Source organism: Protopterus annectens, chromosome 10.part0, assembly GCF_019279795.1.
Source record: "Protopterus annectens isolate FY-2018-M chromosome 10.part0, PAN1.0, whole genome shotgun sequence".
NCBI lineage: Eukaryota > Metazoa > Chordata > Ceratodontiformes > Protopteridae > Protopterus > Protopterus annectens.
The window spans coordinates 1,078,210,971-1,078,236,798 of NC_056744.1; the positions used below are offsets into that span (position 1 = coordinate 1,078,210,971).

Below are 25,828 nucleotides of genomic sequence, written 5' to 3' on the forward strand. Positions count from 1 at the left end.
CAAGGCAATCGTCAAGGAATCTTGAGAAGGAAAAAAGACTTAAAGGAGATGGGCTAAATGATATGCACTGTTTTGATGCAGGATCATTTGGCTTGGATGAAGAAGTGCTTTTTGAGTTACATTCTGAATTTCAAATTTAGTGTTGATTTACTTAATGTTGATGGGGAAAGCTTGCCAAAGAGCAAGTGCCTGAGAGGAGAAAGCAGGTGCAGTGCTGTGGAGTTTGGTTTTAGGGATAATGAGAGCTGGTGTGGCTTGTGAGCAGTGTCTCAAGTTGTATGAGGAGTTCTTTTTTTTGTGAAGTCTAGCTGCAAGGGAGTAAATGTGTGGAACTGTTGTAGCTTGTAGAGTTGGGATCCTAAAAGTAGAGTTAGGTCTTTGTTTTATGGGTAAGTCATTTGGCTATCCCTAGGGTGATACAGTGATGCTCACAGAGAGGCGAGTTTGTAATGAATCAGCCAATGATGTTAGAGTTAGTCTAGAGTGTGGCAATGTTTTTCTTGGAGGCAGAAGCAAAAATCTGGAGCTCGTATTCAGCTTGAGAAAGGAGAACACCTTTGCCATTGGCTGCTCTTTCTCATTGGGATAGAAAATGGGAGATCTTTTTGGCCCAGAAGAGGATGGTGTTTATTTTGGCTCTCACTTTGTCTATGTGGAAATGGAAATTTAGTGACTAATCATGCCATAGCCCTAGGTATTTGAAGGTGGAAACTGTCTTTATAGAATGGTTGTGTACATCAAAGATGGTTACAGATTTTAGGTGCTTGGTGACTTTTCTGTGGTGTTCCAAAAGGCATAGTTTTGGTTTTGATGGGGTTGAGCGGCAGTTTATAATTTATGAGCCATTGTTGGAGTTCAAGTACTTCTGACTGGAGTTGGTATTAAAAGTTGGTATGAGACTGACCTGATCAGTAGCCTGTCATCAGCATAGAGGACAAGTGGGAGATAGGGGAGGTCACAAGGAAATTTGTTAATGACTATGGAGAATAGGAGGGGAGCAAGAATAGATCCTTGTGGTACACCTTTGGTAACAGGTCCAGATTTTGATTGGGAAGATCCCATTTTAACTCTGAAGTATCTCTCAATGAGGAAAGTTTTAAACCAGGGAGCAACATCTGGACTGATGCTAATGTCATTTAGTTTGTTGTGGAGAAATAGTGATGACTGAGGCCATATGCCTTTGTCATGTCTATAAACAGTACACCTGTAAGGAGGCCACAATCAGAGTTTTACAGGATGTCATCAGTTAGGGACTAAAGTGCTATCATATTACTCCATCCAGGTCCGAATCTTTGTTGTTTGGAGGAGAGCATGTGGTACTGCTGGATATAGAGGGAGAGTTTGGTGTAGTCTTTATTTTCAAGAAGTTTGCCCAGAATTGAGAGGATGGATATTGGACAGACATGAGAGGTATCTTTTGGGTTGGTTTGCTTTGAGGGGGGGGGTTATTGGATCAGTTTTCCAAATATGTGGCATGATGCTTTGTGTGAGACGTAGATTATATGTATGGATGAGAGGAAGTCATAGATGTTCCCTACAGTGATATGAATCAGGGAATTATGTTGTCAGATCCAGGAGGAGTGTCAGTAGAAGTATTTTCAAGTAGAATGGAGACTTTGGGACATATGCATTTGAAGTGGAAAAGGGGATGAATGTTGGCAGTGTGGGCAATGTATGATCTGTGGGATGTGTGGAATTTATTGATGGGAGATTGGTAAGTTTTTGAAGAAAGTCTTCTGGAGTAGGTTTTGCTGTAGCACATTAAAAGGTGTTTGTAGACGTGTGAAGGTTTTCTTCCTGTAAGTAGGTTAACCTCTTTCCTGAAGTGTTTGGCAGAATGTAAGAGGGTAACTTGTTTCTTTGTTTGGAGATTTCTGCTATAAAAAGGTATGGTTGTCAGTTGTGGGTGTCTGTTTCCATTTTTTACATGCTTTATCCCTTAGAGTTAAAATATGTTTGAGTACAAGAACAGTGGACAAGCCATACAATTTTGCTGGGTTTATAAAGCCTGTGGATAAGTGGGAAGAATTTGTCTCAGCAGCTGGAGTATAAAGTTGCTAAGGCTTACAGCTAGTGTATTAGAGAAAGCTGTTGAGTTAGTCTATATTTGTGCTACTCTGGTTTCTGAAAGCTTTTAATGTTAAGTGGTAGTTTTATACAATGGTTGACAGCTGTAAAGGTGATTGGGCAGTAGTCACTTAGTGGTGGTGGCAGAATGTTTATGTTGGCAATGGAGTTTGGTATGTTTGTAATAATCAAGTGGAGTGTGGGGTGTTTGGAGGACCTGTGGTTTGCTCTTGTTGCTTCTTTTCTGAGTTGGAGGAGACCTAGGTCTGCTAAGAAGGTGCCTGTGTCAGATGAGAGGGCCAAAGTAATCAAGAGTGAAGTCACCTAGAATGATTAAGCTATTATTTTTGTGACAGTTATTAAGGATGTCAGAGACACAAGTGATATGAATTTATTTAGGGAAGCAGTGAGTGGTAATTAGGCTGTAGCAATCAGTAGTGATTTGTCTTTATGCACTGGAAATAGAATCCATTTAGGACCAGAGTCTGAGGAGGAGATTCCTTAGGCACTGAGTTTTGGCTTTAGGTTATTTTTGTAGAAAATTAGAGAACCTCCACCTGATTGTTTGCCTTGTCTGGCATAATTGACATACTTTTAGGAGGTTAGAATGTGTTGGAAGTTGGGGGAGTCTTGAATGTATGGGTTGTACTGGAAAAATAAAAGCACTTGTGTAGTCTATCTTGTTTCATATGCTGTGTGCGTTGAGGTGGGCACAGGCTCATGTAGGAAGGGAGTAGTTCTGATGATGAGGAAAGAGAGTTGTTGGGCCTGGGATAGGTTCAGTATTACTCTTAAGAAGGAGTATAATTATTATGTCAGATAGTCTGAATTAGGTCTTTGGTGTTTTTCAGGGAAAGGGAAAAATGTTTCTGAGTCTTAGTAATCATATAGAAGTGTGATCCTAACAGAGATGAACTGGGGAATAGGTTTGGTCTGATTACTGGAGGGTTGTGCTAACTTGTTGGTGAGGAAGTTATGGAATTAGAGGCAATACATAGTGATAATATGATTGGTTGTGTAAGTGAAGATGATTGCTCTTGGTAGTAGGGGCTGAGGGAGGTGAACAGGAAAAAGGAAGAGGTAGGTAAAACAGGGTAAGTTCTGGAAAGAAGAACATGTTACTGATTGGATGTATGTTCTGTTGTGTTTGTACAAGATGTTTTAAGTGTCATTAAGACTTCCAGTAATATTGATAATATTGACTACGAGGGCAGTGAGATAACATGATTGTGGCTTTATGGTGATGTGTTTTTAAGAGGTGTGCCTTGAGAGTGTGGCAGTGGGTAGAGATCAGAGCAAATGTAATGGGTGGTCGGGGGGGGTGGCTGAGGAATTGGGCATGGGAGGGGCTTGGCTTGGGAGGTAGTCAGTAAAGGCCTCTGTCTAACAGTGAGCTCAAATAGGGTAGGAACAAATGTGTGAGTTGTTCAGAAATGAGAGCTTGGAGGAAAGTGGCAATGCTAATAATTGTATGACAGTAAAGGAGTGTGTGTTGTTCCACCACTTTAATGGGGCAAGATCACAGTATGATGTAACTAACAAACAATCATTTCATAATTTCTGATTTTCTAGACTATAAATCTTTTTATACAACCTGTAGTTCTATAACTTATCACTAACCAATTGGCTGATATAAATACAAAAACTCAAGAATTAGTTTTTGATGTATTTAACAGCATATTCTCCTGTGCCCAAATGGTCATTTAAGTAAAGACCTTTTTTGCAGACATGCCTATATATAACACATTATGAGTTTACTCATTTACAAGTCCTCTGCATGCAGACTATAGAACACCTCAGATAAAAAAAATAGATCTGAAAGATGCAAGCTAAACAAGTATTGGCCTATCACAGGTCTCTGTGGGACACCCTGATTGTAACCCAGAATTTCATCTGTGCAATAAATGTGTGATACTCGCTATGTCCAATGTGTAAACCATGCAGCTATCCATCTTATAGGTTCATAGGTAGGTACTAGGTTATCAGCCCAAGGGCCTACGTAAGCCTAGCCAGCAAGGTTCCATAGCTTACGCCACCCAAGAAAGTTATTTTCCTATGCCACTCTCCAGCAGAGACACAGAAGTGATCCCTGGGGTGTATTTCCTATTTCCCGTCCACTCATCAAGAATTTTTTTGAAGAGTGCTAATGAAGAACTTTGCTTGACATAGATGGGTAGCTTGTTCCAGAGTATAGGAAGTCCATGGGACAGGAATCTATCCCTCCAGCGTGTCCTGTTTATTGTGGTGACAAGGTTTGGGTGTCATGAAGTTCACCACTTCTGTCTTAAGAAGCATGAAGTTGGCTTTGGAGAAATGTTTTACTGTAGTTTCCTTAATGAGGGGTGGGGCCGGGATGTGAATATCAAGGGTGATAAGCTTATGGTCGGATCGGACCAATGAGGAGTTGACTTCAGATGTGGAACACCAGTCACTCATGTTGGTAATGACTAGGTTTAGGATATTGTTGCCCCTGGTGGGGGTATGGATAAGTTGATCTAGGGCATTGGAGTTTATGAATTCCAGAAAGCATTGAGTTAAGGAGTTGGTACATGAGTAGTTTTCCCAGTTAATGGTGGGGTAGTTGAACCCTAATATTTTCCAGTACATCAAGAAAAGAGGAGTGGGAATCCTGGGGCATGATGGAGGATCTGTAGCAAGCTACAATTTGGATTGCAGTTTTGCCCAGAGTTAGTTGCACTTGGATAACCTCGGATGCATTATGTTGAGCAACTAGTCTGGAAGTGTGGATATCCTTAATGAATATGGACACACCTCCGCCTTTGGTGTTTCGGTCCAGGTTACATGGCCGAAAAGTGTAGTATGAGTTATAGCCTGGTAGTGCAGGGGTGCTCTCTGGAGCCTTGAACCAGGTCTCAGTCACTGCACAGATATCAATGTTCTCCATTTTAAGGAGTGCCTCGAGTGAGTGCATTTTGAGATTTAGACTTCTAGCATTGAGTAGCATTACCCTCAGTTTTTGCTTGCCTGTTCCTGTTATGATGGTGAAATTGTTATTTGAGCCCTGCCTCAAAAAGGCACTATAGGGGCAGCAAGAGCCTTAGCCAGTATCCAGAATCCCAGGGGCGACAGGTGCAGGCCATCTGTGGCAAAGCATCATGGTCTGTCGACCATGTCATCCCAAGCAGACAGATACTGGATCCCCTTAGAATGACACCAGAAGCTTAGCCAATTGTTGAAGTCAGTCATTTTGTCCTTATACTGCGGTATCATTCTGGGCGATGGCAGAATGCTACTCAGGGCTAGGGTCATACCTGCCTGGGCTACAAGATCGGAGAGCTCTTCCATGTCTCTTTTCATGTAGTCCAGGGAGGTACGTCTCAGGTCATTCATACCAACATGGACAATGACAGAGTCACATTTATACTTGTTGTGGAGTGACCTGAGTGCGTGGGTTATGTGGTGGATCCTGGCACCCAACAGGCAGCTGACAGTAATCTTCTCCTTGTTTAGCCTGGTGAGTGGGACATCCGTGTGCCTGACTATAGAGTCACCTATAACTAGTGTGTTGGGTACGTTGCTTTGCCTTATTGGCTGTGGTTGAATGGCACACTGAGTCTGTGGGCTATGTGTCATTTGGGTTGTGTTGGGGGATGGAGGTTGATTGCGTTTCTACTTTGGAGGTCTCTGTTGCTTAGATTATTATTGAGAGCCTCCGTGAATGTTTTTGTGTTACTATGTGTGGATATTGGTGCTGTAGATTTAGTGAGACTATGTGATGAGTGTGGTGTGGTGCAAATGTTTACCTTCTCCTCATGACTGTCAAGTTCAGTCTTGGTTGGAGAGAGCTTTACCTCCAGTTTGGCTAGATAAGTGCCTCTCTCACAGGTTGTAGTGTTGGGTGGTAGGGGGGAGAGGGTTGTCTGTGTACATGAGGCAATTTCTACATTGCCTCAAGATGCCCAGATTCATCAGATAGACAGGAGAGAACACTGGGAGCTGACCCTTGGACATTCCTGAATAAAAAACTGTTTTCCTCTAGATACGTGAGGAAAGTGAGTGCAAGAGCTGTTTTTCTCTAAGCAAGCGAGAAAAGCAAGTACAAAAACTGTTTTCCTCTAGGTAATGAGGAAGATTGAGTGCTATAGTAAGTAGTAGCTTATTTAGTGCTTACAAGTTCTGAACAAGTGCTGAGCATGAATAAGCAAATTTAAGTGCTAAAGCTAAGAATCTGTATCTGCACTAGAAGAGTTACAGGACAGAAATAAGTGCAAATGCAGGCCTTCAAATCAGAAAGTTGAGAGAGATGAAAGATTGCCCAAACAGCCAATAACTATAATTTCTGGGCCAGAACCACTCATGTGGTAGACAGGTTACCTAGTGCTTACCACTCCCACTGATAAGCTAGAAGGCTTCCCTCCAACATAGAAAGGCTTGGGGGGCTCAGAAGCTTACATACAGTCCTGGATACAGCAAATCTGTATCTGGAACACTAGTTACAGGAAAGGTAGGAAACAGGCTTACAGTTATTTGTTTTTTTTTTTTTAACAGAAAAGTAGTAAAAACAGCAGTAAAAACAATTCACATGCAGTGCAAGCTAGCACACAAGTATGAAGCAATATTAGACCAAACACAGTTTAAAAAATTCAATTAAATTAAAAAGGACTAAAAGCAAGTGCAAAAAGAGTTTATTAGGTAGAAATGTGGTAAAGAGCTGGGACTGGGGGAGTGTCCCAGATCAAATCTACAGTGGAGCGGGCAACTGCAAAAGCCACCAAATTTAAACTACAAACCAAAAATAGGGAGGGTGAGTTGGACAAGATAGAGATCTAAGCAACAACTAACAGTACAAACTTTAAAACCAAAAAAAATATTCTCAGCTCTGTATATTTGCCCATCAGTCTCTCAGAACAGTGAGACAACAGTTTCAACATAGATCTAAGCAACAATTAACAAACTCTATAACCAAAAAATATATATACTCAGCTGTGTATATTTGCAGATAATCTGTAAGGCAGTCTCTCAGAAAACAGGTTCCAGCAATTTGAATGCAGCTGTTACTATACTAACTGAAGACACGGCAGAAAATGGGAGAAGGGGGGGTGGGGTGGGGAAAACAGTTTCAACAGAGATCTAGCAACGACTAACAGTACAAACTTTAAAACCAAAAAAAATTCTCAGCTCTGTATATTTGCCGATCAGTCTCTCAGAACAGTGAGACAAGAGTTTCAAGATTACATCAATGGCTAGTTGTTCTAATGTATTGATCAGTGTTTTGTGTATGACCATATCAAATAAGTCTGTATAAATTATACCATAGCACAATTCTTCATTTATAGCTGTTATTACCAATTTCATCTTCTCCCTATACTTTGTTTTGGACCAGTTTGCATAGTTCTTTTTTCAGTATAATCTAATTTCATTTCAGACTGTTACATGAATATTAGGACAATTTATTACCCTTTTGTGGAGCCAAACTGCTTCAAATAATATTTTTTAAATATATTTATAATCTGTTCTGTTTGAGAATAAATTTTAGAACCTACAGACAATTTATCAGTTTGTATGCTTTACTCCTACCACATCTTGTACATATGTGAAATGATTTTCTATTATGTTCAATATCTTTATATACATTTTCTTCATTTTTTTCTTGATTTTGTTTCAGACTGTTTAATTTGTCTGTCCAACTTGTTTATCTCAGTTTTCAAAGTTATAGATCAGTTTTCCATTTCTTATATTTCTGTCTATAACCTTAATCAAGTATCTTGTTCTTACAGAAATATACCCACCTAACATTGTGTGCCTAGATCCTGCTGTTAACATTTTGATGATTTTTTGCATTCAATTTCTCTTTCAAAACTTGCCACATTCCTGCAAGAGTTTTTTTCCACTAAACACATCACTCAAATTAGTTTTACATAGTGACTGGTTTGCTTCCATATTGTCTGTTGTTAATCTTCTGTACATTGGTTTAGATATCAATTTGACAGAATTAAACCAAAGATAAAACTGTCAACAGGTTACAAAGCAAATAACTATTAACACAGAAACCTTTTCGGACTGGGAGGAACGTAAACCACAGCCAGAATGTAAAGTCGACAACTTTAATTGGCACTTTCAAAACATACAAAGCTTAAAAATTTGAGCACTTTCATTTGTTTGTGTTAAAAGTTGAACTTCATCAGAAATTTAACAGCTACAAATTATATAAACGCCTTTGGATGGTTAGATTCCTTTTCCCACCGTACCTGTTCCATTTTAGAATTTTTTTGCATTTAAATTACCATTTAAACCAGGGGTGTGTCTGCTTGCATTTGCCATCTGAGTTCTTTCACTTCGAGCTGGGGATTGCAATCTCCCCACAAACTAGAATTTTTTTCTAATACAATAAAGTTGAATTCTTTGCACTGAGGGCTACCCAAATTGTGCCTAGCTGATGCATTTTTAAGGTCACCATTTCTTAATGCCTGACAGTGTTCCTTAATGCGATCGCTCAACTTCCTGATGGTTTTACCTGTGTAGAATGCATCACACTGAACACAAAAAACAAGATAAAATAAATTGGTGATGTTACAGTCATAGACTTCTTGAAAGGAAATTCTGAACCTGGGGGATCTCAAAGTAAAGGATGTACCTATAGCTATGTATTTGCAGCATACGCATCTGCCACAGCAATACATTCCTGGAGTGGAGGTGGAGGTCTTAGTGTTATGGGAGAGCCCAGAGTCAAACAGCAACTTGAGAGACTGTTTTCTTGTAGCCAAAGACAGGGGAGGCCTTGGCCAATTCATGGCTACTGCTAATGATCTCCCAGTCCTTAATAAGGATGTCTCTTATGACCAAATGTACTGGTCTAAGGGTCAAGTCAACTTCCCATTCTTCTTGTATAGTTAATTTATAATCTTATCTACTTCCAAGAAAGGCTTTTCCTCCTAGGGGTGGGGGTGGGACACCCCTCACACACACACACACACTTTACTGACCCGTAACTTTCTTCCACCTGAAACATAGCAAAGCCACAGGGCCAGCCCAGCCAAATTCTTCCCTAGGAAGAAATTCGGTGTTCTGTTCTTTTTTTTTTCATCATATTCGCTGAATAGGGGTCGATATTCAAACATTCGAAGTTGTGAAACTTCGATGTTCTAATATAGACCCGAACAATTGTTATATGTTTTAGAGTTGACATTTGGTGGTCTACACACACGAACAATTGTTATATGTTCCAGAGTTGTCTTTGACATTCTCTGTTACACAATCTACAGTATTGGTGTTATCAGTGAATATTTAATAATCACAGGTCTCATAAAAATCTTTAATCTGTCATATCACCTCCACCAGATTTCTTTGTTAGAATATCTGTTAGAGTAAAAACATTTAAACCTTGACAGAACTGTTTTCCAGTCATCATTTTTTAACCATACATCAGTCTTGTGAAAATGAAGCATATTTTCTAGTTAAAAAAAAACTTTTACTAATGCTCCGCACATTAACAACTATACATACATCAAATGTTTGCCGTCTGTGAACTGTTAAATTTCTGACCTGGCAAAAATCCTGTCTTGTGTTAGTCAAACATTATAATATATCAGCTGCAAAAATGATTTTCCCTTTTCTGACAAGTACATAACATCCTGTCTAAACATATGTGCCCAAAATTAGGCTTGGATGCTCTACACATTTCCATTTTTTAAAAGGGGACTTTTTTGTCATCATGTAACAAAACAATGATATTCTTATTGTTCCTTGAACCTTCCTTTAACATCCCCATACAGCACACTACCAATTACTGTCTAAAAAGTGTTACAGACATTGCCAGTACTAGGGCACACACGTTTGGTGATTATTTTAACTTGCTTATTGCAGTTATGGAAGGAAAAAATCATAGTATTGCCAAGTATGCATCCTAGGTGACTTTGAAAGTTGGATTGTACATGCTGCTGTATTTTGTAGTGTTTTGGAGATGAATTGGTTTTATTGCTGTAGTTTGTGTGTCTGTAAATTGCTCATAATGATTTGCTGTTATAAATGGCTTAATAGGTTAATGTGATGAAAAAAGTGAATGACTACATAAATAAATAATGCTACCTTCGTAACCCTTCTGCGGATTGTGTCACCTGCTTTTATTTTGAGAATCCATTCACATTGTAGTGGATTCTGAACATGTATATAAGCGTGGTTGCTGAGCATGCGCATGAGAGTGCCATGCAACAGTGCCAAAATGGGGATTGGACAAAAAAATGTTAAACTTTCTCTGTTGATGTTAAACTGCCACAAGTGCTATTTCTTTGATGGTTTGCTTAAGGGGAATCTTGTTCCTCTGAGGTACAGAGATATCAGAGATGGTTAAATTAAGTAGGGAAACAGAAATCCGTATATGACCTATTCAGGCTGCTTTATGGTTTGTATCAGAATGGGGTATCACCCGTTTCAAATCTGTGTAGAGATAGGCAAGGTTCTGAGTCTGTGGTTTTGCCGTTGTTTTCTCGGTTGCATGTTTTTCACTTTTAATGAAGACTTTTCTTGTTTGTTCATTATGTATCAGTCCTGTCTCCTTTATGCATATTGCAGTGGTGAGATTCCAAGCTTTACATTGAAAATTCTAAGGGATCTAGACTTACCTTGCACACTGAATCTGAGGAAGTTAGCTATTCCCATTGGAAACTGACATAGATGTTGACTTCTTCCAGAAATTCTCCTACTCAGACCCCCTCCTTTATGGAAGCTCTCAGAACAGTACAAGTCTCTTAGCACTTATCTGTAACTTCTTATATATTTAAAAAAGCATTTAATGCTTATTTTGCTTACTCTTGACACTAAATATTTGGACTACATATTCGCTCTGAATACACATTTCAAGCTCCTGTCATATTTTTATTTATTTATTTATTTACTTATTTATGTGTTTATTTATTTATTCTGAACATCATATATGTAAAACACTTGACATTTGATCTCCTTTCACCAGGGCAAAGTATCTCCCAGTTTAGGATATATTTATTCAAAGTGATGTTGCTGTCACAACACTCTCACTGCCTTGGCTTTGTGTCATGTGTCACCCTAATGGTGAGGTCATTTTAGCAACAGGCCTCAACTGACTGTGCAGGTCACCCTAGGATTTTACTCATAATGAATTATTCTTGTAGTAAAACCAAAGGACTGATTATTACAGTAAATGAATTTAGAGGTTCATAAATGTAAATTTTAAGCTTACAATCAGTTGGTTTTCTGTAAGTTTAAATGACATAAGCCCATGTCTGAATTTATATTAATATTCAAAATCATGTAGTGATTTCTTAAAAGTAGAGCTATACATTAATTGGCAGGGTAGTTTATTCCACAGTCTTGCTAGATGATGTCATAAACTGATCCCTCATTTCTCCATATTTATCTTTAGCTTTAGGAGCATGTTATCTGACCTTGTGTTAACCCCATGGGCTGTGTATTCCTGACACATTACTTAAAAATGAACTGGATCAAATGATGTCCTGAAAACTAGACACACTTCACTATAGCCGGCCTTAGGCATAGGCTAACTAGGGGGCCGCCTGGGGTTCCAATCTGGCAGGGGTGCTTTTTCAGTAATCTGAATGGTGTAGGTAGACCAGGGTGGGGGCACTGGGTGGTGTTGGGGGGGCGCTGTGGAGACCTTTTGCCTAGGGCGCCAGTTGACCAAATGCTGACCCTGCACTTCTTACCTAAGGGATTTATTTGACAATGATAACAATGAAAGCTCCCTTAGCATATCTCTATAGGTTAAATTTTGCAGGCCAATTATTTTTTTCTGAAAAAAACTTTGAATTTCCACTAGTTTCACAAGCCAGATTATTAAGTACAGAAGTTGCATTTTGTTCTATAACTTAGTTAAATCAAATTTGTGTACAGTGGTATAGTCATTGTATGGATCACTTTGATATTCATTTTAGAATGACATGAGGTATTCCGTATGCCTTTCTGTCCACTGTGAGAATATATTGATCAAAGCTAAGAATTATATCTTTGTATCAGTTCTAGCATTTCCTTTCTTTGAAGAAATGGTCTCTCAATGTTTTCTTGAAAGTCATTCCTAATATTGACTGGGACTGGTCCAGACATCTGGAACTATTTTCAAGAATGCTCTTTCACTCATGCCAAGTGTTGGTGGGGGGGCTGTAAAACTAAGTATTGTTATTTCTAAGAATGTAGCATTGTTTGCTGAGGAGTGACAGACAGTAGCCATTATTTAATGTTTTGCGATGGGTGTATTGAGCAGTAAAGTAGCTGTAGTTGTAACAGGCAGCCAATTGTTTGAGTTGAAAGCAGTGCAGTGATGCTTGAGTTTGTTAGCTAGGTTGTCTTAAGTATTTTATTCTTGGCTGATTGAAAGAGTACAGTATTGTGTTCAGATAAAAGTGTGGTTAAGTGAATGCAGTATTCCCATTCTGTGGAGGAGTTCATTTATGGCGATGGCATACCTATTCCCAATAGATAAGTTAGACATTTTGTATGAGATTTTAAACTGAATGAATACTCTGCTGGTTGAATGATAGGTTTAGGTCTAAGAGTAGTCCTAGGTAACTGTGTTAGGTAGTGATAGCAAAAGAGGTGCACAAATGGTCTATCATTTTATTTCATTTTCTACAGGTGCCAAATGGCATCACTGTGCTTTTTGTGTATCAGTCATCTTTTTTATTTAAAAATAAGCTCAATATATCTTCGAAATCATTTTGAAATTCACTGATCAGAATGTATGACCTTTTGTTGTACCTGGTCATGGCAATATAGCTGTGTACATTATACAGTTATCCTGTAGCAAATACCAAGGTAGATTAAGGTACAGTAAGAATTACAGAGGTCCTAGCATTGAGCCTTGTGACCCATGGTGTTATGCTCCCAGTCTGAGTGCCATTGTAAGATCCAGTCACTTGGAAAGTTTTGTTTTCAAGACAGCTCTCAAACCATTGTGCCACTTCTGGTTTTGACAGTTTACAGTTTAGAGGCCCTTTTAATATCTTAGCTCCTGTAACTTTATCTTGCTTAGTATCTTGTAAAGATGGGCTTATGCCAGCAAATGTATAGCTGTTTAGAGTGATAAAGTTATGACAGAAACTAGGTTTCCCATTTGTGTGGATGCTATGTTTTAGTATGTAATCAATAATTTGATAATATGCTTTTTTTCAAGTATTTTAGCTATTAGACAGAGAATGGCAATTAGGCAAATGCTAGTTGCAGATATTGGGGTAGGACATTTAGCTAGGTGAATAATTATCACATATTTAAAGCTGAAATGAGGGATGTTTTATCATAAATGTGTGCCAGAAGCCTAGTGAATTTTAGAATTCTGGGGTATAAAGTTTGAAACTCATGGTTGTAGCCTGTGTCCAAGTTTCAAGGAGTTTTTTGTGTACCAGTTTTGGTGAACGGATTAAATTAGAATTGTGGAAAGTTAACAATCATGTGAAGTAGTGATTGGCTGCAAAGATGGGGGTTAGAAAAAAAGTCAGGTTGGTAGGTAGTGGGGGATTGCTGATATTGTAACTTAGCTGAGAAATCATCCTCGTTGAGAGTACTACAATTACCTGCTGCTGGGAAAACAATGGAAGTGCCAAGTTGTATTGCCATTCAAAATTGTTTTTATTGCCCAAGAGTGTCATAACAGTAGATGTCCTACTTTTCACTGTTGCAGTATCGCTTCCCTCTTTCCTTTCCTCTGTTGCTTTTTTTTCTTCTTTTCTGTCTGAGAGGGCACTTTTCTTTTCCTTTCTTTTTCCTAGATATCCATGTACAACATCCTTTTATTTCTCCTCTGCTACATTTGCTTTTCTGAGGAAATTCAGTTCTGAAGGCTTTGATCTTGTATGTCACTTACATACCTTATGGTTCACAGACGTAGGCCGTACATCTGATGTATGGTCCATGGAAGGGCCCTGGCTTTGATATGCTGACTGGATGTGCAGCTACCCTTGGCAAGATATCCCTATAGTAAAGAAAGCTGCACCAGTGATAAATAGAATATCTGCTGTTATGGTAAGTTCTTACGCAACTGTACTAGTTTGATTCATGCCACATAAAGTCTGTGGTTGTCTGACATGTTATTGAGGACTGCAGTTGCTGAATGTTGGCAGACAAGGCTGTTAATCTAGCATTTTCTAAGTATATAAGAGCAATATTTAAAGTCTGTACCTGATTTTGAGCTTTTAGCCCCCATTAATTGTTGGGTTTGTACCTCATTCTTCTGATAAGAGATTGAGATGTTATATGACATTCAGGTGAGGTTTATGTGACAAAGTGACAATAACTCTGTTGGGTGGGTGTGTGGTCTGTTTTTTGATTAAAAGTAACTTACCATCTTGTCTTTACTCAGCTGTCTAGCTGTGTATGACTAATACAAACGTTTGTGTGAGAAAAGTTAGAATACTTGGTTGTGTGAAACAATGTTGAAATTGTATATCTTTCAACTGTGTCTGATTTGCAGAATACCCCTAATTTTGCACATATCTTGGTCCTATTCCTCATAAAATTTGTGGTTTCTTGTAAATTATTGATTGTAGTCTCTAAATAATGACACAGGTCTGAGTTTCAGACTCCATATCCTTCAGAAAATGCATGCTAATTCAAAAATGCTATACTAGTAATTTTCTAAGTATGTAAGGGAATACTGTCACTTTGTGCTATGAAGTTGAGAGATTTTACTATTTATTCTAATCAGATGAGCTTTGCACAGCAAAGTGGCTATAACTGAATGGTTGTGGTGGGGGGGGCTAAACGAGGATGAAAGCAACTTGCCATTTTGATTGCTTAATTTAAACAGTCTGTTTTTTTAATGACTTGTGTACATTTGGGTGAATTTTTTTTTTACCATTGTCAGACATATGAGGTATACACAGTCAATAAAGGGACTATAATTGTTGGGTATTGTAGGTGAACATTTATTTATTTATCGACATTTGATTACCAGGTAATTCCAACTAGGTAGAAGCCCATTTTCAGTGGAGGCCCGGGGAGAAAAGTTTGAAATTAAAACATTTTAAGAGCAATAGTTTTATAATCTTCAAAAATAAAACAAAATCATTTGCAGTTTAAATAATTATAAGAAATCAGTGATGATATAAAAACATTGGTTAAGAATCAATACAAGTTATATGACAATCATTTAATATTTATAGGAATTTTATATAGTTTGTAGAGAAATTCAAGGTAAGTTAGTCTAATATAAAAAGGAATTGTAATATGAACTGAGGAAAAACAGGCTTATGGTATATTTAGAGAGAAAGTCAAGGAAAATAATTTGATAGAAGTAAGGAAGTAAGTGAAGAAGAGAGTAAGTAGGTATAATGAACAAAAAGGTACTTGTTCACATTTAGAGATGTAGATTATCCTGGTTTTGACCAAGAATGGAGACAAATTTTAGCTAGGAAGTCTTTCAGAGTGGTTTTGAAAGATGGAAGGGGTATTGACCTGATGGATACAGCTAAGAAGTTCCAGGCATAGCAGCCTTGTACGAGTACAGACAATGCCCAACAGATTTGATAGGTTTGTAGACAGACAGGAGTTTTTAGTCACTGGATCACAGTGACCAACTACACACACAGGTGTGTAGCATGTTTCTTAGTTATGGATAGGCAGATGGATGCTGGATAATTTTATAGGTGGTAAGAAGCTGTATATATGTTAGTTGATGAGGCAGTTCTAGCCAATTTAGGCTTTTTACTATACAGTGGTGCATTCTGAAAAGGGGTATTTGCTGCAAATTTAGCAACTTTGTTATAGCGTTGACATGGATGAAAATATCTAACTGTGGCTGTCATAATCAGTTATTAGTCTGGCATTGTGGCACTAGTATACATTTATGTAAAGCAAATTGGAACCTCGCAACGTGCACTTAATCCACCACTGCTTGCAAAGCACCCTCTCTTTTTCTGGATACTGCATGCTAAATTGCTTGTGAATATGTCCCATTGGTTGCACTCACTATAAGAGTCCTCTCAGATTTAGGTCATACATATGCAAGTACTCTCCACTATCATAAATCTTCAGTAATGTACAGCATGTCCTTATTTATTTCCCTTCTTTTGACCTTGACTGGGCCTCTGTGACTTTATACCCACACGTTTAGTTGAAAAGTAGGAATCTGGGCAAGAAAGTTTATGATGTAATGAGACTTTTTTCATTTTTATTTCTTTTTTTTAGAATAATTCTCTCCTTTGACTGAAGGAAATAACTAGTGACTGTGGTGATATATTATTAAGCAGAGGCATGGAATTGCTAGTAGGTGACATGGAAAGACAGCATCTCTTCCAAAACCATCATTGCTAAGATTTTATTTGCAGTATTGTAGCAGCTAGAACAGGAGGTTATATTAGTTGTAATCACCTTACAGTATTATTTTGCAGCTGAAACACTTGCCTTTTGTACAACACTGGTGGTGCATCCATCTGTGAGATGCATTTTCCTCTTGTTCATTCTTAAATATGCATGTTGGCTTTTTATTACATCCCTCATAAAAATAATGTTTCTGTGTAATGATATCAGTTAACCTTTAGTCTTTGTGACATCATTGCAGGCATGTCTAGGGATGTGTCAATTAAACACACATGCTGGGGTATGTGCCCATTAAACTCTATGGACACATTCCTGTGCTATACTTAAGGTGAGGTCAGAGATAGATACAATAAATTTGATTGGGCCATTGATTAATAAAACGTTTATGATCTTGTTACTAAAAAAAAAAAAATGGTCCAAATATATAAGAAATGCTGTAGGGATAATACATAGCATGCCGTGATGCATACATGAAAGCAGCAAAATATCTTCTAAGAAAAACTCTGAAAGTTGTAGAGGTAACAGTGAGTACTTGAAAAGCTACAGCCTGTTTGTAATGCAAGGTGTTGACTTGTTCATTGCATATTATGACTAATTTTTATTTACCGTTGAACCCCCTGCATGATACATGCTGTATTTTTATTTACATCAGTTTCCTCATTAAATGACATACAATAAGTATAAATAACTGATTGAGTACATTTTATGTGGGTGAAAGCATGAAGAATATTTTTTCAAAAATTGTTTGAAGATTTAAATGCAGTGTGTTGTGTGTGATTTTCAATCACAGCAGAAATGCCCCTCTCAGTCAAAATAGAAAGCAATTGTTTTTGCAAGAGGGTGGACCACCTGCACTTCCATCCCCTTAATGGCAACACAAGGGGTGCACCAGTTTCTGCCAGTTTTGGTATTTCATTGCGTTGGGGATAAAACAGAGTGCTCTGTTCACTTTGAAACATTCTTCTCTGTCAGCACACCAGTAATGTTTGCAGCCATTTAATGTTTTAACTGTATCAGTGTTCAGCAGGCTGTAAACATCTTTTGTCTGCTTCCTTTGTTTATGTATGCATATATAGAAATGTACACACACAAGTGGGACTGTAACTGATAATTTGCTTTGTCTGTGTGTCTTTCAGAAACTGCATTGGACAGCATTTTGCAATGAATGAGATTAAAGTGGCCATAGCACTGATTCTGGCCCGATTTGAATTGACACCAGATCCAGACAAGCCTCCCATTAAAATTCCACAGATGGTTCTTCGATCCAAAAATGGGATACACCTAAATATTAAATTCATCAATGAAAAGAGAACACAAAAAGGACAATAATCTTTTTTTCATGTATTTTATAAAATGTAATAGATTGTCTGAGTTTGTGGAAGAAATACTGACTTTCTTGTCAGGAGCCATCCAAAATATTTCAGGGCACAATCCTCTTACACAGGCAGTGTTCTGAAATGTATTTTTAAATGCTTAGCCCATGGAAGCCTTCCTGATACTCTCATCTTATTTATTCTGTCTTTTTTTTCTTCTTTTTTTTTTTTTAAAAAACAGCAACATTTCTTTTCTTTCTTTTCTACAACCCAAGGCTCAGGGCAACAACAGCTGGAAAAGGTCGTATCACGCAATCTGAAAAGAAAATCGCTTAGCTTTATAAAATTATTGTAAATAGAAAGTGCAGAATTGTTGGAGAAAATTGCCTTTCAGAAAAAATGTGCCCTGGAGTTGTTGGTATATATATAAGCCAGGGGTGGGGGTGGCCCACCCCTCCCAATGTGCAATTCACAATTACTGCATTTTTTTTGTTGTAAAAAGTATAGATTAATGGCTTTTTCGATGCCATTAGACCTAAGGCTGAAATCATTTCTGGAATATAGGAACATCCACTTAAGTACTCTAAATTCATCTTACATTGTGATCTAACTCTTAACAAGGTTGCATGAGTCATTCTTCTCACAGAACAAGGAATATTAAATCTTCAGATCTGCCAGGCCTGGTTCAATAAACCACATGTGCTTTCACAATGGCCAGATGTTCAGATTCTTGACTTTCAAATGCACAGTCTTTGACATTTCTCCGTTCTACTCCATAAGATTCCATGTGACTTCTTCTGTCCACACCAGTAATGTTTGCAGCCATTTAATGTTTTAACTGTATCAGTGTTCAGCAGGCTGTAAACATCTTTTGTCTGCTTCCTTTGTTTATGTATGCATATATAGAAATGTACACACAATTGGCATGCAACTACTGTATAGCCCTGTTATAAAATTTCTTCTGTAATTCCAGAATTTTAACTTTCTACTCAGAACAAGAAAAAGAGCCATTCATTGGTATACTCTTATAAGGCATAAGTGATGGTTAGAATTCACTAAATCAGAAAAGACCAAACTAAAATGTAATAGTAACATTTAACCAAAATATTAGTTTCTGCTTAGTTAGAAAATCCCTGTTTCCAACCAGAACAGCAAAACTACTCCAAATAGGAGGGTACAAGTTCCCTTACTCTTATTTAGGGTGGTGTTTCTCATATACCTCTCCACGGACTTCTAAGCTGCCATACAACAGTATCAATTAATTGATGTTTCAAGTGTTTCTGAAAATGCTCTTTCTCCCATTTCCTAAACTTACCTCAATATATACATCATTCATGCCCCTTTCTACTCTTCTACCTTTCCTTTCATACACGATTCAGTGTAATCTCTTAAAAATCCATATTTCTATTTCACTTTATGCCTCACTATTCTGTCCCCTAATGAAAAATATGTGTATGTCTGCTCAAAAGGGGAGGAGGTGAACATTTACTAGAACATAGATTTGGTGCAAATGTGATTTGAAATACTAATAATGTGATCAGTCTGTTGTATTGTTCAAGTATGTCATGAACATATTTTAAAATGCGAGTGCTACAAATGTTGGGAGATTTTATTTAACAATACATTAGATGTTTCGTAATGTGATAGCAGTATATGGACTTTTTATCATATTGGCAGTTATGTCATTACTGAGGTGATAAAGCAGTGCTATATAATTTTAGGGCCACACACCCTGCCCAAATTGAGCACAAAAGGAAAATTCAGCATGACCGAAATATGGAGCTAATGTCACAATGGCAGTCAGTAATAAATATTAATGATGCTTTTTGCAGGGAAATGGGTGCATTTTATGATACTCACTTTATAAATGTAACATATGTTTCTGCCATGTGGAAAAAATCCTACATTTTACCTTTACACAAGGGTGGAAATTCAGCTGCTCTGTCCGGTTGCAGGCCCAATATAGCCATTTTATCACCCCCTTAATAAAATCCTCAGAAAATGTAAACAAACCCAACTTCTTGCCTGTGTCACTGATAATTCACTTCTCTGCACTACACAGCATGGTTTGTGTGACCGAATCACAGCACTATTACAGACCTCCTCCTACAGTAAACCAAAACAGAAATAAGGATAACCTGGGCTCTGCATTATTCCTTGTGCTTTCTAAAGCTTTTGATACAGTGTTCCAGCAAATCCTATTGCTTAAATGCTCACAAAAAAAAAACTAACATAAAAAATAAACTGAGAAAAAAATCTGCAAGGCTGCAGACTGCTAAAATCTGTTTTAAACCAGTTTAAATACTAATAGTGCAGTCAGCTGATTAAAGGAACTGCATTTGGAACCAGGGTTGTTACTACTTTTTCGAGTGATAGTAAGGACATCAATACTATAATTAGGAAAAGTTGGGATTACTCAGATATGACCATGAGGTGTATGAAAGACTATCAGCATGGCCAAGTATTATTTATAAGAGGGGGCAGAACTTTAAAAACATTTTGATGGGTTTATGAAACAAGATGGTTTTAAGCAAGGAAGGATGTCTACGTGTGAAACATGTTCTCAATGCCCCTTTATATATAAAGAAGGGAAGTAGAGATAAATAATAAAATATTCAGGATTCAAGAAAATTGCCAAACTCGAGGAGTTATATATGTGGCAGTTTGTGGACAATGTCCAGCTTATTATATAGGGAAAACAGAACGAAGATTAAAGCAGAGGATGTATGGACACACATTTTACATTTCTAAGAAAAAGACAACTAATGCATTATATTGGCATCTGGAAAAATACAATGGCCACCAATTTCAGTTTGCCATTTTAAAAAAGGTTAATAATTCTCAATGTGGTCCATGGTCAACTATATTAGAATTGAGAGAACTATGGTGGAAACTGTTTGTGGACATATATATATGACTCCTGGTTTGAACGAATATGCTTCTATTCAAAGTTTATTGAGACTTAAAGCATATAATACATGACTGCAATGTTGGCAGCATGGCCACTTTAAATATTTTGGCTCCAAATGCAGTATAGTTAATCAGCTGACTGCACTATTACTGTTTAATTGGTCAGAAGAGGTCTCATGAAATTAAGAGACGAAAGCGGTTATCTTGAGTATTGTGGTTTTAAACTGGCTTAATAAATAGATTTTAGCAGCCTGCAACCTTACTAATCCATTTCTTGGTTTATTGCTTAAACACCCCCATCTAGTTATAGATAATTCCTCCCTTACATAGTTCAAAAGTTACATCTGTAAAATGGCAAAAATACATATCCTCCTTTCTCCCAGTATCAGTAGGAGTCCCCCAAAACTCTATATTAGGTCCTTTACTCTTTAATCTATTCATAAATGACCTGCACCTGGCTACCAGTCAAGCCACCATCATCCAGTATGCATATAACTCCACATTATTCTGTGCGGCTAAAAATATGGGCAAACTACAACAGCTCACCCAAGAATCCTCCCTCATTGAAGCCTGACTAACCAACCCACAACTCCTCCTCAACTCAAATAAAGCCAAATTAATTCTATTTATCCTTAAATAACTATCCCAACTCAAAAATTCCATTTCACTCACTGCTTCCAATCTTACTAAGATAGAACAAGTCACCCCACATTAAACACTTGGGTGTAATCAGTGAAAACCTAAAATTTGAACACCATGTAAAACAAGCTATGAAGAAAACTCCAAAAACTCAACACGTTTTCTAGAACAAAACCCTACCTAACAGACAATGCTAGAATAAATATAGCATTAGCCTTTCTCATTCCAACTTTCCTATATGCTGCCCCTGTGTTAATTAACTGCAACCCACTTAACTTCGTCAGCTGAAGCAGAGCTGTTAACAAGACATTGAATTCACTATGAATTCACTGCCAATCAACATTATAAGTCTCATCGCTGTTTGACTCTTAAATGACTTCATTGGCTAGATGTACGGCACTCCATATTCCATTCCTACAATTCATGTAGAAAAAAACAACAATTGCCATAGTCTAATACCCTTCAACTCTATTCCCCAGGTAGATCTTCAATTTCTGCTGCCAAATGCTTCTGATTGTTAAATCAAACAATGCTGCTGCTGATTTGTCATATTCCACCTATCCTGCAAAAATACGAAACTCCACACATCCTCACATCAGATCAACAGAAAACAAGAACTCATTCAAACTTCTACGAAAAGAACATTTAAAGCGCACATCACTACCCTCGTACTGGGTAATATTTCCCCTTCTCTGGCAAACTGCCTCAATATTACTCTATCTACCTTCCTTCTTCTCTTCTCACATCAAGTATATGTCTCACACCTTCTCCTGAATTGACAGTCCATCCTGTACATCTTTCTCCTTCAAATTCCAGTCTGACTACTAAACAACATTGTTCATTTTTATATACCACACGTTGATTTACAATTGTACTAAGGTATGTACGTATGTATATGCACTGTTAGATACATGTTTTTAACTGACACTACTGAAGCTTTGACCCCAGGCCTCAGCTGAAACGGTTAGTTTATTTGCCCAGTCAGAATATCCCAGTAACCAAATGCAATAAATAATTAAAAAGTGGATAAATAAAGGATTCTGGAGATAATAATGCAAATAGATGCACATATCTAAAGATGGGTTAAAGAAAGTATTGTGAAGGTAACACTGATGGTGAAGATGTATGAGCTGTAGTAACCTTAATCAGGAAATAAGTGCTTTGCTTGTATGAAGATGTTGGAAGCAATATAGATGGGTGAAAAGGTGAATGGAGATGGATGGAGGCCTGTTGTACTAAATTTGCTTCACCTGGAATGTGGAGAAAATCTGTTTGAATGGGGAGCAGTGTTATTCATTTGCCAGAATTGGGTGATGTGACTGACTTCTCGATGGTTTCCTTACCACAAACATGGAAAGAAGTTATATAAACCCAAGTATGAAGAAAATAAAATAAAATCTCGTTAGTATTATACTGTCTGGGGGTAATATGTTAGACAAGATGATCGTTATGCTGATATAGAGCTTAAAGGAGGTTTGCCTGAAGTACTTACCATAAGTGAACATCATACTATGTTAAGTGTATTGATAAAAGAAATTTAGCATTCAGACATTTCAGATGATGTGTAACAATATAAATGGCACGATTATGAACACAATAAAAATAGATTATTGAAGGTATACAATAGCTAGAAGTTCATTATCATCTTTAGTAAAATGCATCTATTTATTTGTGCAGTAACGGGAAAAATGTAGCATGACATATATTAAATACATATACAACATGTACAACGGTATGCTGTATGTCAGAGGAAAATGTCCTGCCAAGGAGCTCTATGCAATACGTAAAGTAATGTATTTTAATAGCACTAACATTAGAAAGTGATATCAAGATGACTGACTATATTTGTTGAAGTGAGTTATAGGTTCATAGGTATGTACTAGGCTAATGACCACAAGGGCCTTTTTAAGCCTAGTCACGCATCCCAAATCGCTGACAAGTTCTGGTAACCTTGATAAGTGTAATCATGGGCTTGGGAGGTGAAACATTTACAAGCAAGGACCCTGGAAGATGAATCATTTACAGACTGCCTGTATCCATGAGAGATATAGGTGCCAAACAAGGGATGAATTTACTGTTCCCCATCCAGTTGTCCAAGATACACTTGAATTTGGTTAGGGAGGAACCCTGCTTCACATGGATGGAGGAGCCTGTTCCAGAAAATGGGTAGTCTTTGGGATACAAAACTGTCTCTCCAGCAGGTCCTGTTTATACCACAGAAAAGGTTTAAGTTTTTAAAATGGGCAATCCTAATGTTTGTTTTGCAGTATGCAGGAGGTTCATCAGAGTGGGGTCTGACAATTCCTTGTATACCAGGTATAGATCACCACTCAACAGCTTATAAGAGACGGAATACAGGGATAGGGCCTAGAGGCTGTCTGAATAGGACATGTTACATATGCCCTGTATTCTGTTAGTGAGGAACCTCTCTGGATGTTCCAATTGTTGGATAGGCCTTGTTAGGTACATACCAAATGGGGAATTGTATTAATTGATTCAGCTGATGAATGCTGAATACAGTGGAACAATGACTTCTTTGGACCTAGGTGCCATACCTTTGATTATAAGTTGCACAACATAGAAAAATGTCCTCACTACGGTAGACACATGATGATCAAAGGCTAGATTATTGTCTGTGTGTCACCAAGTCCCTGAGTACTGGGTCAACTTTTAGGGATGTGTTGTCAATATTATAGTTTCCAGGGGTGGAAAGGATACTGTTATGCATTTCTTGTCATTTAGTTTAAGTCCATGGCTCTGGCACCAAGTCTGTGTCAGCCCTTCCTAGAGAACATTTGTGTCAGGTGGCAATTCAATGACCGCTCCTAATTTGCAATCATCTGCAAATTTAGTCAGCCTGAGACCATTTACATTGGCCTTGACTTCAAAGAAGTAAATGCCAAAAGGGAGCAGTCCCAGGACTGATTCCCGAGAGACTCCACTTGCAACTGGCTTCTTTGTAGATATGGACTCCCTAGTTCTAAATTCCTGGGTCCTGTGTGTGAGCCAACTGGCTATCCACCGGGTGACATAAGGGTTTGTACATAACTTCTTAAGTTTGCCAACAGTGCCTGAATATGGGATTGTGTCCAATGTAACTGAAGAACTGAAAGACGAGAATTGTATGTGATGATTTACATATATAATATCAAATAATAACTTTCAATCAAAAAAGAAACTTGTGGATCTACCAATGATCAACACCTACATATCAAAATCAAGAAACATCGATCTGAAATGATCGAAAAAAGAAAAGCACACAATGCATTTAAAGGTGGCAAGCCCACCTGCACCCCCGAGACCCCCTGCTGATTATATTATACCAACTCTGAGATTGCACTACAGTGGGGAAAGGGCATATTCCCCAATCCACATTGTACCACAAACTCATACTGACAAAACTGGTACATTTTGATAAGCTAATTTTCAATCAGCAGTAGTAGCTCTGTTAAATGTTACTTGAAAGTACTCTTCAACAAAAGGTTCTGCTCCTATATCTAATTTTTTTATATTGTGATGTTTCTAGAGCAGTAGAGTTTTTAAAAAACTATCCAACAGCAGTCTGTTCTATAGCCACACTGCTACATTTAGTTACAGTTTTGCTTCCAAGTGGCATGAATATGGCAGTTGTGTCTGCAGAAGCTATCAAAAGGGTACTTGGAATGCAACATGGAGAAAATTTAGTATAGGAAAGGATGGTCTGTGTTGCATGAAGAGAAAATGTTATTCCAAAGCTGAATGCAATTGCATGAGACTGAATGACTGATATCTAATCCATGGTTAATACTTCTGTGTATGCCAACTGAGTGCTGGGATATTCTTCTTTTCCCCTGTGACCTGGAACTGGGTACCTCTGAAGTTCCAAGATTGAAAGACTGAATGTTTTATAGACGGAAGAAGTACAGTAGAGAGTCAATTATCCAAACTAAATGGGGACCTAGTGTAGTGTGGATAATCAAACTGTTCAGCTCATCAAACATACATTGAACTGGATAAAAAACTTCTAAAGTCTTGTGTTTTCTGCACAGAGGGAATACACTTTTCAACCATTTAGCGATGCCAGCAGACAATAAAGAATATTTTTCACACGTGAGTTGGCTACAAGCTCAAAACCATGGACAAGTGAATACATATAACATTTGCATATTCAGAATTTATGATTTTTCCTACCCAAAATCTTTGGAAGGCTGTGTTCAGATAATGACGTTTTGGATAATCAACACACTACTGTAAATGAAAATTGGTAAAGTTCCAGGATTAAAGAAATATCTAATGGATGAGCAATCTTGTTTTCTAGACTAGAAGAAAGTTATAGATTAAAAAAAGTCAATAAATACAGCAGAGTAGACAATTATGTTACCATCTTTTGAAATTGTAGTTATTTCAGAATCCCAGCTACATCAGTCTTCACCATCAAGATGGTAGCTTTATTTCCATTTAGACCTTACCGCCATAATGGTCATTGTTATACAAGGACACTATACCAGACAGATTACTTCACAAGAAGTGTGTCCAGTCACATTTGCACCAGTTCTATGTGCTAATAAATGTTCACCTCCTGTTCTGAGCAGACATGTAGATCATGTTAAGTACCACTGTCTATATTTTACTGTCTGCAGTGACACAGGACCTCATTTTCA

General features: G+C 37.8%; 1 protein-coding gene across 1 annotated transcript in view; it reads left to right on the forward strand.

Annotated features, from left to right (window-relative positions):
- Positions 1 to 17,844, forward strand: part of LOC122814240 (cytochrome P450 4B1-like) — a 535,277-nt gene extending 517,433 nt beyond the window's left edge. The window contains exon 11 of the mRNA XM_044086838.1: positions 17,463 to 17,844. Coding sequence (XP_043942773.1) covers positions 17,463 to 17,655 — 193 coding nt within the window. The 3' untranslated portion in view covers positions 17,656 to 17,844. The remainder of the gene's footprint in view (positions 1 to 17,462) is intronic.
- The last annotated feature ends 7,984 nt before the right edge of the window (positions 17,845 to 25,828 follow it).